We start from the raw sequence: 12979 nt of genomic DNA, 5'->3' as shown, positions 1-12979 counted from the left end.
ATCAGGAGGGTCTGGGGGCATCTTGGGGGGGTAAATTTGGGGGTTCGGGGGAGTTTGGGGGGGTCGGGGGGGTCGTTTGGGTGGTTGGGGGGGCTCTGGGGGGATTTGGGGGCATCTTGGGGGGGTAAATTTGGGGGTCAGGGGGGTTTGGGGGGGATCAGGAGGGTCTGGGGGCATCTTGGGGGGGTAAATTTGGGGGTCGGGGGGGTTTGGGGGGGATCAGGAGGGTCTGGGGGCATCTTGGGGGGGTAAATTTGGGGGTCCGGGGAGGGTTTGGGGGGCGTCACTGGGGTGGTCATTTGGGGGGGGGGGGGAACGAGAGCGTTTTGGGGGGGTCCTGAGGGGTTTGGGGGGATCAGGGGGGTCTGGGGGCATCTTGGGGGGGTAAATTTGGGGGTCCGGGGGAGTTTGGGGGGTCGAGGGGGGTAAATCTGGGGGGGCCTGAGGAGGTTTGGGGGGGCCCCAAGGGGGTTGGGGGGGGGGCTTGAGGGGTTTTTGGGGGTCACTGAGGAGATTTTGGGGGTCGTGGGGGTGCCCTGGAGGGTTTTGGGGGTCATTGAGGGATTTTGGGGGGCCTGGGGGGGGCCTGGGGGGATTTGGGGGGTCATTGGGTGGTTTGGGGGGGCCCTGAAGGGTTTTGGGGGGTCCTGGGGGTGCCCTGGAGGATTTTTGGGGGTCATTGAGGGGTTTTTGGGGGTCCCGAGGGAGGATTTGGGGGAGTCTGGGGGTGCCCTGGAGAGTTTTTGGGGGTCATTCAGGGGTTTTGGGGGTTCTGGAGGGTTTTTGGGGGTCCCGGGGGGTATTTGGGGGTCCTGGGGGTGCCCTGAAGGGTTTGGGGGGTCATTGAGGGGTTTTGGGGGGCCCTGGGGGGATTTGGGGGGGTCATTGAAAGGATTTGGGGGGCCCTGGACTGTTTTGAGGGGTCCTGGGGGGATTTGGGGGTCCTGGGGGTGCCCCGGAGGGTTTTTGGGGGTCTCGGGGGGTCGGGAGGTCGCGGGGGGGATTTGGGGAGTCCTGGGGTTTTTGGGGGGTCTTTGGGGGGGTTTTGGGGGTCATTGGGGGGCCCTGGGGGGTTTTTGGGGGTCCCGAGGGGGGATTTGGGCGGTCCCGAGGGGGCGTGGCCAGGCAGGGGCGTGGTCACGGCTCGGTAGGCGTGCCCAAAGAGCAATGGGCGTGGCCCCGAGTCGGGGGGCGTGGCCAGTGAGCAGTGGGCGGTTCCAGAAACGCGGGGGGCGTGGCCAGTGAGCAACAGGCGGGACCTTTGGGGTTGGGGCGTGGCCAGGGGGTGGGGGAGGGTTAATGGGATCCCCCTGAGCCAATTAACGACCAATTAACGGCGGCGGAGCCTTAATGGGATTAATGGGGGGGGAGCAAACAAATCCCAGTGCTCCCAGTTACCTCCAGTTACCTCCCAGTGCTCCCAGTAACCTCCAGTGCTCCCAGTAACCTCCCAGTTACCCCCCAGTGCTCCCAGTAACCTCCAGTTACCTCCCAGTGCTCCCAGTAACCTCCAGTTACCTCCCAGTGCTCCCAGTTACCTCCCAGTGCTCCCAGTTACCTCCAGTTACCTCCCAGTGCCCTCCCACTGCCTGACCAGTGCTCCCAGTATCCCCCAGTCCCATGCGGATGGGTCTCTGCTGGAGGTCCTGGACCCGGACTGGGACCCCCTGGAGGGTGGGAGGGACCCCCCATTCCCCCCAGTATCCCCCCATTCCCTCCCAGTTCCCCCCCAGTGCCCCCCCCAGCATTCCCAGTGCTCCCAGTATCCCCCAGTATCCCCCAGTACCATGCAGATGGGTCTCTGCTGGAGGTCCTGGGGCCACACTGGGACCCCCTGGAGGGTGGGGGGGACCCCCCATTCCCCCCAGTATCCCCCCAGTTCCTCCCCCAGCATTCCCAGTGTCCCCAGTATCCCCCCTGGTTCCATTCCCAGTGCTCCCAGTGCTCCCAGTGCTCCCAGTCCCACACGGATGGGTCTCTGCTGGAGGTCCTGGACCTTCACTGGGACCCCCTGGAGGGTGGGGGGGACCCCCCATTCCCCCCAATCCCCCCAGTATCCCCCCATTTCCCTTCCAGTTCCCCCCCCAGCACTCCCAGTATCCCCCAGTGCTCCCAGTATCCCCCAGTCCCATGCGGATGGGTCTCTGCTGGAGGTCCTGGACCCTGACTGGGACCCCCTGGAGGGTGGGGGGGACCCCCCATTCCCCCCAGTATCCCCCCCAATGATCCCAGTTCCCCCCCAGTTCCCCCCCCAGCACTCCCAGTTCCCCCCAGTGCTCCCAGTATCCCCCAGTATCCCCCAGTACCATGCGGATGGGTCTCTGCTGGAGGTCCTGGACCCGGACTGGGACCCCCTGGAGGGTGGGGGGGGACCCCCCTCCCCGCCAGCAGCCCCAGCAGCGCCCCCAGGTCGGCGGGGGGGGGCTCGGGGGGCGGGGCCTTGCCGGGCGGGGCCGAGGGGGGCGGGGCCTGGCCGGGCGTGGCCAGGGCGTGGCACCAGGCGCGGCAGTAAAGGTCGGAGGTGAGCAGGAGCCGCTCCACCGGCGGCTTCAGGTGCTCCTGCGCGTACTGGTCCGTGTAGAAGGGGTCCCGCAGCTCTTCCGGAACGTTCCCTGTGGAAAACAGGGATAACGGGGTCACCCGGGGTCACCCGGGGTCATCTGGGGTCACCCGGGGTCACCTGGGGTCAGGGGGACAGAGGGACACACGGACAGGGACACAGGGACACAGGGTGGGTGTAGAAGGGGTCCTGCAGCTCTTCCGGAACGTTCCCTGAGGGAAACGGGGACAGCGGGGTCACCTGGGGTCACCTGGGGTCACCCGGGGTCACCTGGGGTCACGGGGTCACAGGGACATGGACAGAGGGACAGAGGGACACAGGGACACAGGGTGGGTGTAGAAGGGGTCCCGCAGCTCTTCCGGAACGTTCCCTGTGGAAAACAGGGATAACGGGGTCACCCGGGGTCACCCGGGGTCACCTGGGGTCACCTGGGGGTCAGGGGGACACAGGGACATGGGGACAGGGACACACAGACATGGACACAGGGACACAGGGACACAGGGACACAGGGTGGGTGTAGAAGGGGTCCCGCAGCTCTTCGGAACGTTCCCTGAGGGAAACGGGGACAGCGGGGTCACCTGGGGTCATCTGGGGTCATCTGGGGTCACCTGGGGTCACCTGGGGTCAGGGGGACACAGGGACAGAGGGACACACGGACAGGGACACAGACAGGGACACAGGGTGGGTGTAGAAGGGGTCCTGGAGCTCTTCCGGAACGTTCCCTGAGGGAAACGGGGACAGCGGGGTCACCTGGGGTCACCTGGGGTCACCTGGGGTCACCTGGGGTCACCTGGGGTCAGGGGGTCACAGGGACATGGACAGAGGGACAGAGGGACAGAGGGACACAGGGTGGGTGTAGAAGGGGTCCCGCAGCTCTTCCGGAACGTTCCCTGTGGGAAACGGGGACAGCGGGGTCACCCAGGGTCACCTGGGGTCACCTGGGGTCACCTGGGGGTCAGGGGGACACAGGGACAGAGGGACACACGGACAGGGACACAGACAGGGACACAGGGTGGGTGTAGAAGGGGTCCTGGAGCTCTTCCGGAACATTCCCTAAGGAAAACAGGGATAACGGGGTCACCTGGGGGCACTCAGGGGGCAGGGGGTCACAGGGACACAGGGACAGGGGGACACACGGACACAGGGACAGAGGGACACAGGGACACAGACAGGGACACAGGGTGGGTGTAGAAGGGATCCCAGAGCTCCTCTGGAATGTTCCCTGCGGAAAACAGGGATAACCGGGTCACCTGGGGTCAGTCAGGGGTCAGGGGGACAGATGGACACAGGGACAGGGGGACACGGACACAGGGACACACGGACACAGACACAGGGACACACGGACACAGGGCTGGGGGGAGAACATTCCCCGGAGACAAAAGGGGGCTTGGGGGGTCAGCCGGGGGTCAGAGGGGTCACGGGGGTCACATGGACACACGGACGTGTCACAGACAGACACACGGACACAGCACGGACACACGGACACAGCACGGACACACGGACCCCAACAATGGCCATGGAGACCCCAACAATGGCCACAGACCCCAACAATGGCCATGGAGACCCCAACAATGGCCACAGACCCCAACAATGGCCACAGACCCCAACAATGGCCATGGAGACCCCAACAATGGCCACAGACCCCAACAATGGCCACAGACCCCAACAATGGCCATGGAGACCCCAATAATGGCCACAGACCCCAACAATGGCCATGGAGACCCCAACAATGGCCACAGACCCCAACAATGGCCACAGACCCCAACAATGGTCACAGACCCCAACAATGGCCACAGACCCCAACAATGGCCATGGAGACCCCAACAATGGCCACAGACCCAACAATGGCCATGGAGGCCCGAAAACAGTCCTGGGGACCCCAACAGCCACGGGGACCCCAAAAACAGTTGTGGGGACCCCAAAACAGTCATGGGGACCCCCAAAACAGTCCCGGGGACCCCCAACAGCCATGGGGACCCCAAAAACAGCCCTGGGGACCCCCAGGGGCCGTGGGGACCCCCAACAGCCATGGGGACCCCAAAAATAGCCCTGAGGACCCCAAAAACAGCCCTGGGGACCCCAAAAACAGTCATGAGGACCCCCAACAGCCATGGGGACCCCAAAACAGCCATGAGGACCCCAAAAACAGCCCTGGGGACCCCAAAAACACTCATGAGGACCCCCAACAGCCCTGGGGACCCCAAAACAGCCATGGGGACCCCAAAACAGCCATGAGGACCCCAAAAACAGCCCTGGGGACCCCAAAAACACTCATGAGGACCCCCAACAGCCCTGGGGACCCCCAGGGGTCGTGGGGACCCCCCTTTGTCCCCCCAAAGCCCCCCCCTGGGCCTCCAGATGGGGGTGGGGGAGGGGATGGGTGGGGCACATTCCTGGGGGGAGGGGTGGAGGGGGACAGGGGTGGAGTCACCTGGCCACGCCCACGCGGGACCACACCCACTCCCTGCCACGCCCGCGTGGGAATGTGCCCCGCCCACGGCACCCACGGGACCCTCACCTGCCCCACGGCACCCAAATCTGCCCCACGGGACCCTCACCTGCCCCACACCTGTCCCACAGCACCCATGGGACCCTCACCTGCCCCACACCTGCCCCACAGCACCCATGGGACCCTCGGGACCCTCACCTGCCCCACGGGACCCTCACCTGCCCCGCAGCACCCAAATCTGCCCCATGGGACCCTCACCTGCCCCACAGCACCCAAATCTGTCCCACGGGACCCTCACCTGCCCCACAGCACCCAAATCTGCCCCACAGGGCCTTCACCTGCCCCACAGCACCCATGGGACCCTCACCTGCCCCACACGTGCCCCACGGCACCCAAATCTGCCCCAGGGGACCCTCACCCGTCCCAGGGGACCCTCACCTGCCCCACAGCACCCAAATCTGCCCCACGGGACCCTCACCTGCCCCACAGCACCCAAATCTGCCCCAGAGGACCCTCACCTGCCCCACGGCACCCACAGGACCCTCAGGACCCACACCTGCCCTATGAGACCCAAATCTGCCCCACAGCACCCTCACCTGCCCCATGGCACCCAAATCTGCCCCATGGGACCCTCACCTGCCCCACAGCACCCACGGGACCCTCGGGACCCACACCTGCCCCACAGCACCCAAATCTGCCCCACGGCACCCACGGGACCCTCAGCACCCTCACCTGCCCCACAGCACCCACACCTGCCCCACAGCACCCACGGGACCCACAGGACCCACACCTTCCCCACAGCACCCACACCTGCCCCACGGCACCCACAGCACCCAAATCTGCCCCACAGCACCCTCACCTGCCCCACAGCACCCACACCTTCCTCACAGCACCCACGGGACCCTCACCTGCCCCACAGCACCCACACCTTCCTCACGGCACCCACGGGACCCTCACCTGCCCCACAGCACCCACACCTGCCCCACGGTACCCACGGCACCCACGGGACCCTCCCCTGCCCCACAGCACCCAAATCTGCCCCTTGGGACCCTCACCTGCCCCACAGCACCCAAATCTGCCCCACAGGACCTTCACCTGCCCCACGGCACCCAAATCTGCCCCATGGGACCCACACCTGCCCCACAGCACCCACGGGACCCTCACCTGCCCCACACCTGCCCCACAGCACCCATGGGACCCTCGGGACCCTCACCTGCCCCACGGGACCCTCACCTGTCCCACAGCACCCAAATCTGCCCCATGGGACCCTCACCTGCCCCATGGCACCCACACCTGTCCCATGGGACCCTCACCTGTCCCACAGCACCCACGGCACCCACAGGACCTTTGGGATCCACACCTGCCCTATGAGACCCAAATCTGCCCCACAGCACCCTCACCTGCCCCACGGCACCCATGGGACCCTCAGCATCCTCACCTACCCCACAGGACCCTCACCTGCCCCATGGGACTCAAATCTGCCCCACAGCACCCTCACCTGCCCCACAGCACCCACAGGACCCACACCTGCCCCATGGGATCCAAATCTGCCCCGGAGCACCCTCACCTGTCCCATGGGACCCAAATCTGCCCCACAGCACCCTCACCTGCCCCATGGGACTCAAATCTGCCCCGGAGCACCCAAATCTGCCCCAGGGGACCCTCACCTTCCCCACGGCACCCATGGGACCCTCGGGACCCTCACCTGCCCCACAGCACCCACACCTGCCCCACAGCACCCACAGGACTCTCAGGACCCACACCTGCCCTATGAGACCCAAATCCACCCCACAGCACCCACAGGACCCACACCTGTCCCATGGGACCCAAATCTGCCCCACAGCACCCTCACCTGCCCCATGGGACTCAAATCTGCCCCGGAGCACCCTCACCTTCCCCACGGCACCCACGAGACCCTCGGGACCCTCACCTGCCCCACAGCACCCACACCTGCCCCACAGCACCCACAGGACCCACAGGACCCACACCTGCCCCACAGCACCCACGGGACCCTCAGGAACCTCACCTGCCCCACGGGATCCAAATCTGCCCCACAGCACCCTCACCTGCCCCACAGCACCCAAACCTGCCCCATGGCACCCACACCTACCCCACAGCACCCACAGGACCCTCGGGGCCCTCACCTGCCCCACGGGACCCTCACCTGCCCTATGAGACCCAAATCTGCCCCACAGCACCCACAGCACCCACAGCTGCCCCAGGGGATCCTCACCTGCCCCACAGCATCCAAATCTGCCCCTCACCCCCCCCCCCCCAGCCCCCAATGGGTGCTGAGCCCCCCCGGGGGGTGTCACCCACGTGGGTGCCCCCCCTGCCCTCCCCTCCCCCCCGGCCCCTCCCCCCTCGGCCCCTCCCCCGGGCAAAGGGCGCTGGGGGGGGGGAGGGGAGGGGCAGGAGGACTTTGCCCCGGGAGGGGGGAACTGGGAGAACTGGGAACTACTGGGGGGGGCGGGGGGGGCCAAAACATCTGGGGGGGGACATGGGGGGGGCCAAAACATGGGGGGGGGACACGGGGGGGCCCAAAACATCTGGGGGGGGACATGGGGGGGGCCCAAAACATGGGGGGGGACATGGGGGGGGCCCAAACACCTAGGGGGGTAAATGAGGGGTCCCTCTCTTGGGGGGGACATGCGGGGGCCCAAAACACCTGGGGGGGGACACGGGGGGGCCCAAAACATGTGGGGGGAGGGACATGGGGGGCCCAAAACTGGGGGAGGGACACGGGGGGGGCCCAAACATGTGGGGGGGACATGGGGGGCCCAAAACACCTGGGGGGGACATGGGGGGCCCAAAACATCTGGGGGGGGACGTGGGGGGGTCTAAAACATCTGGGGGGGACATGGGGGGGCCCAAAACTGGGGGGGGGACACGGGGGGGGCCCAAAACATCTGGGGGGGAAATGGGGGGGTCTAAAACATGTGGGGGGGACACGGGGGGGGCCCAAAACTGGGGGGGGGACACGGGGGGGGCCCAAAACATCTGGGGAGGACATGGGGGGGCCCAAAACATCTGGGGGGGACATGGGGGGGGGTCTAAAACATGGGGGGAGACATGGGGGGAGCCAAAACATCTGGGGGGGACACGAGGGGGCCCAAAACATGGGGGGGGGATGGGGGGTCACAAACATGTGGAGGGGACATGGGGGGGCCCAAAACATCTGGGGGGGACACGGGGGGCCCCAAAACATGGGGGGGGGACACGGGGGGGGCCCAAAACTGGAGGGGGGACACAGAGGGGCCCAAAACATCTGGGGGAGACACGGGGGGGTCTAAAACATGGGGGGGGACATGGGGGGCACAAAACATGGGGGGGGACATGGGGGGGTCTAAAACATGGAGGGGGACACACGGGGGGGCCCAAAACATCTGGGGGGGACATGGGGGGGGCCCAAAACATGGGGGGGACATGGGGGGAATCCCCCCAACACCTGGGGGGGGCACAGGGGGGTCCCCCCAACACTTGGGAGGGGGAATACGGGGGGGGGGGGTCCCTCTCCTTTGGGGGGGTTAATGGAGGGATCCCCCCAACACTTGGAGGGGGGCACAGGGGGGGGTCCCCAACACCCTGAGGGGGGGGCACATGGGGGGGGATCCCCCCCAAAAGCTGGAGGGGGTTAATGGGGGTCCCCCCAACACCCGGGGGGGAAAATACGGGGGGGGTGTCCCTCTCCTTTTGGGGGGTTAATGGGGGGGATCCCCCCAACACCTGGGGGGGGAAATACGGGGGGGGTCCCTCTCCTTTGGGGGGGCTCATGGGGGGGATCCCCCCAACAGCCCCCCAGGGGGGGCGACCCCTCGCTGCCCCCCCACCCAGCACCGCAGGGGCCGGGCCGCGGGGGTCCCGCCCTGTGACGTCACGCCTCGACGTCACACCCCCCCCCCCCCCCCAAGACTGCAACAAAAGCTCCGGACCCCCCGGCACCGGAGACCCCCCCCCGGGACACCCCCCGGGCCCGTGACACCCCCCCCAGCCCTGCACCGGAGACCCCCCCCCCCCCCCGCCACCATGGCCTCCTGGGGACCCCCAGAGCGGGACCGGCATCGCCCCCGACCCCCCCTCAAACCGGAGCGACCCCCACCCCCAGGAACCGCATCCCACCGGGACCCCCCCCACGGAACCGGGACCCCCCCTCGGGACCGGGAACCCCCCTCGGGACCGGGACCCCCCCCTCAGTACCAGGACCCCCCCACGGTACCAGCATCGCCCCCCCAACCGGAGCATCCTCCACCCCCATGAACCGCAACCCACCGGGACCGGGACCCCCCCCCTCAGTACGGGGACCCCCCCCACGGTACCGGGACCCCCCCTCGGTACGGGGAACCCCCCTCGGGACCGGGACCCCCCCCTCAGTACCAGGACCCCCCCCACGGTACCGGCATCGCCCCCCCACAGCCGGAGCATCCCCCACCCCCAGGAACCGCATCCCACCGGGACCGGGACCCCCCCTCGATACCGGGACACCCCCTCAGTACCGGGGACCCCCCCCCCGGTACCGGCACCGACCCCCCAACCGGAGCATCCCCCACCCCCATGAACCGCATCCCACCGGGACCGGGACCCCCCCCCACAGTACCGGGACCCCCCCCCGGTACCGGCATCGCCCCCCCCACCCACCGGAGCATCCCCCACCCCTATGAACCGCATCCCACCGGGACCGGGACCCCCCCACACGGTACCAGGACCACCCCTCGGTACCGGGACCACCCCCCTCATTACCAGGACCCCCCTCGGTACCGGGACCCCCCCTCGGTACCGGGACCCCCCCTCGGTACCGGGATAACCCCTCCCGGTACGGAGCATCCCCCACCCCCCAATAAACGGAACCCCACCAGTACCGGACACCTCAGTCGTCCCCCCCCCGGTAAACCGGGACCTGCCCGGTACCGGGACCCCCCCCCCCAAGTACCGGGACATCCCCCCCAGCCGGTACCGAGACCCCTCCCCACCTCACGGAGCATCCCCCGCCCCATTAACCGCATCCCCCCGGTTAATTAAGAAAGGAGACACCTGATCCCCCCCTCCGGTACACCGGGAACCCCTCCCGGTACCGAGACATCCCCTCCGGTACCGGGAAACCCTCCTCGGTACCGGGATCCCCCCCCACAGTACCGAGACCCCACCTCTTGACTACGGAGCATCCCCCGCCCCATTAACCGCATCCCCCCGGTACCGGACACCGACCATCACCCCCCGGTACATCGGGAACCCCTCCCGGTACCGAGACACCCCTCCGGTACCGGGATCCCCTCCCCGTATCGGAACCTCCTTCCCCGGTACCGAGACCCCTCCCCTTGACTACGGAGCATCCCCCGCCCCATTAACCGCATCCCCCCCGGTTAATTAAGAAAGGAGACACCTGATCCCCCCCCTCCGGTACACCGGGAACCCCTCCCGGTACCGAGACACCCCCTCCGGTACCGGGAAACCCCTCCTCAGCACCGGGATCCCCTCCCCGGTACCGAGACCCTTCCCTGGTACCGAGACCCCTCCCCTTGGCTATAGAGCATCCCCCTGCCCCATTAACCGCATCCCCCCGGTCCCGGCCACCTGATCCCCCCCTCCGGTACACCGGGAACCCCTCCCGGTACCGAGACACCCCCTCCGGTACCGGGAAACCCTCCTCGGTACCGGGATCCCCTCCCCGGTACCGAGACCCTTCCCCGGTAGCGAGACCCCTCCCCTTCGCAACGGAGCATCCCCCGCCCCATTAACCGCATCCCCCCCGGTTAATTAATAAAGGAGACACCTGATCCCCCCCTCCGGTACACCGGGAACCCCCCCGGGTACCGAGAACACCCCTCCCCTTCGCCCCCCAGGCCCCCGTATCCCAGAACGACCCCTCCTCATCCCAGAACACCCCCCCACCCCCTCCCAAAACCCCCCCCCTCACCCCCATCATCTCCCCCCCCCCACCCCCCGTCCCCTCACCCCGGTCTTACCGGCGCCGCCGTAGCCGGTGGCGATGGCCCAGGCCAGGCTGGCAGCGCTCCGAGCCCGAGCCCCGTCGTACTGGTTCGAGCGGGCGGATCTCGGGCACCAGGAACCCCCGGCGCATGGCGGCGGCGGCGGCGGGGGGGGGCCGCCACCATCCCGGGGGCGCCGCCACCGCGGGAGGAAACCCCCCCCCCCTCCCCCGAGACCCCCCCCCCGGGAACGGGCGGGCGGGCGGAGGGACCCGGCGGCGGCGGCGGCGGCGGCGGCGGCGGGGAGGGCTCGGCCCCCGGTTCGGCCGCGCTCGGCAGGTTTCGGCGCCGCTTCGGGCGAGGTTCGGCCGCGCTCGGCTCCGCTTCGGGTGGGTTCGGGTGGGTTCGGGTTCGGCCCCCGGTTCGGCCGCGCTCGGCTCCGCTTCGGGTGGGTTCGGGTGGGGGGTTCGGGCTCGGCCCCCGTTCGGCCGCGCTCGGGCGGTTTCGGCGCCGCTTCGGGCGGGCGAGGTTCGGGCCGCGCTCGGCTCCGCTTCGGGTGGGTTCGGGTGGGTTCGGGCTCGGCCCCCGGTTCGGCTCCGCTTCGGGCGGTTTCGGCGCCGCTTCGGGCGGGCGAGGTTCGGCCGCGCTCGGCTCCGCTTCGGGTGGGTTCGGGCTCGGCCCCCGGTTCGGCCGCGCTCGGCTCCCCTTCGGGTGGGTTCGGGTTCGGGTGGGTTCGGGTGGGTTCGGGGTGGGTTCGGGTGGGGGGTTCGGGTGGTTCCGGAGGGGTTCGGGAGGTTCCGGGCGCGGCGCTGGCGGCAGGTGAGGGGAGGGGAGGGGGAGGGGGGCGGGGCGCACCTGCGGTCACGTGGGGGGGGAGAGGGCCACGCCCACTCTTTCCCCAGTCGCGGGAAGGGGCGGGGCTGGGAAGGGGGATATTGGGAATACTGGGAGGGATGGGGAGGGATTGGGAATGGGGGGGACTGGGAGGGACTGGAATGCTGGGAGGGATGGGAGGGACTGGGAATGGGGAGACTGGGAATGCTGGGAGGGATGAGGAGGACTGGGAATACTGGGAGGGATTGGAGAGACTGGGAATGAGGGGACTGGGAGGGACTGGGAGGGACTGGGGAATGCTGGGAGGAATGAGGGAGATTGGGAGGGACTGGGAATACTGGGAGGGATGGGAGGGACTGGGAATGGGGGGACTGGGAGGGACCGGGAATGGAGGGACTGGGAGGGACTGGGAATGCTGGGAGGGATGGGGAGGACTGGGGGGGACGAGGAGGACTGGGAGGGATGGGGAGGATTGGGAGGACTGGGAATGCTGGGAGGGATGGGGGGGACTGGGGAATACTGGGAGGGATAGGAGGAACTGGGAGGACTGGGGGAAACTGGGAGGATGGGGGAGACTGGGAATGGGGGGACTGGGAGGGACTGGGAATGCTGGGAGGAATGAGGGAGATTGGGAGGGACTGGGAATACTGGGAGGATTGGAGGAACTGGGAGGACTGGGGGAAACTGGGAGGATTGGGGAGACTGGGAATGGGGGGACTGGGGCAGACTGGGAATACTGGGAAGGGGATTGGGGGTAAAGGAAGGACTGGGGGATACTGGGGGGACTGGGAGGGATTGGGGAGAGTGGGAGAACTGGAGGGCAAAGGGGGCTCGGGGGGAACTGGGAATACTGGGAGGACTGGGGGGGTACTGGGGGCACCTCCCTGGGGTCCCTGTGCCCCCCCATGGCCCCCTGTCCCTGCCCCCTTGGCCCCTTCCCCGTGTCCCCTCGGTGTCCCCTTGTCCCTGTGTCTGTGTCCCCCATGTCCCCATGTCCCTGTGTCCCCATGGCCATGTCCCCTGTCCCCTTCTCTGTGTCACCCGTGTCCCCTCGGTGTCCCCATGGCCGTGTCACCTGTCCCCTTGTCCCCGTGTCCCCATGGCCGTGTCCCCTCTGTGTCCCCATGGCCGTGTCCCCTGTGCCCTTGTCCCCTGTGTCCCCATGGCCCTGTTGCCCTTGTCCCCCGTGTCCCCCATGGCCATGTCACCCAT

General features: G+C 68.0%; 1 protein-coding gene across 1 annotated transcript; it reads right to left on the bottom strand.

Annotated features, from left to right (window-relative positions):
- Positions 1–5204: 5204 nt before the first annotated feature.
- On the bottom strand, positions 5205–11085 carry LOC127464141 (uncharacterized). Its single transcript, XM_051774312.1, has 10 exons — positions 10970–11085; positions 10249–10325; positions 6998–7055; positions 6902–6959; positions 6323–6409; positions 6223–6242; positions 6105–6144; positions 5606–5741; positions 5388–5407; positions 5205–5307 (listed from the first exon to the last, which is right to left on the bottom strand). The coding sequence occupies exons 1-10, from the start codon at positions 11083–11085 to the stop codon at positions 5224–5226; spliced, it is 696 nt and encodes a 231-aa protein (XP_051630272.1). The 3' UTR covers positions 5205–5223.
- Positions 11086–12979: the final 1894 nt, after the last annotated feature.

The sequence above is a fragment of the Manacus candei genome, unplaced genomic scaffold (genome assembly GCF_025592945.1).
Source record: "Manacus candei isolate 608988 ecotype Guabito, Panama unplaced genomic scaffold, ASM2559294v1 h1tg000194l, whole genome shotgun sequence".
Classification (NCBI taxonomy): Eukaryota; Metazoa; Chordata; class Aves; order Passeriformes; family Pipridae; genus Manacus; species Manacus candei.
The sequence above is the reverse complement of the archived record's forward strand: the minus strand, read 5'-3'. Positions and strand labels throughout refer to the sequence as shown.

What these genes read in the sequence shown, in the direction of transcription:
- LOC127464141 (XM_051774312.1), bottom strand. Translation starts at nt 11,085, where the DNA reads ATGCGCCGGGGGTTCCTGGTGCCCGAGATCCGCCCGCTCGAACCAGTA. An exon ending in CCGTGGGTGCTGTGGGGCAG is followed by an intron (nt 6,960 to 6,997) that starts GTGTGGGTCCTG and finishes GCTGTGGGGCAG; the next exon opens with GTGTGGGTGCTGTGGGGCAG. An exon ending in ATTTGGGTGCCGTGGGGCAG is followed by an intron (nt 5,742 to 6,104) that starts GTGAAGGTCCTG and finishes GCTGTGGGGCAG; the next exon opens with GTGAGGGTGCTGAGGGTCCC.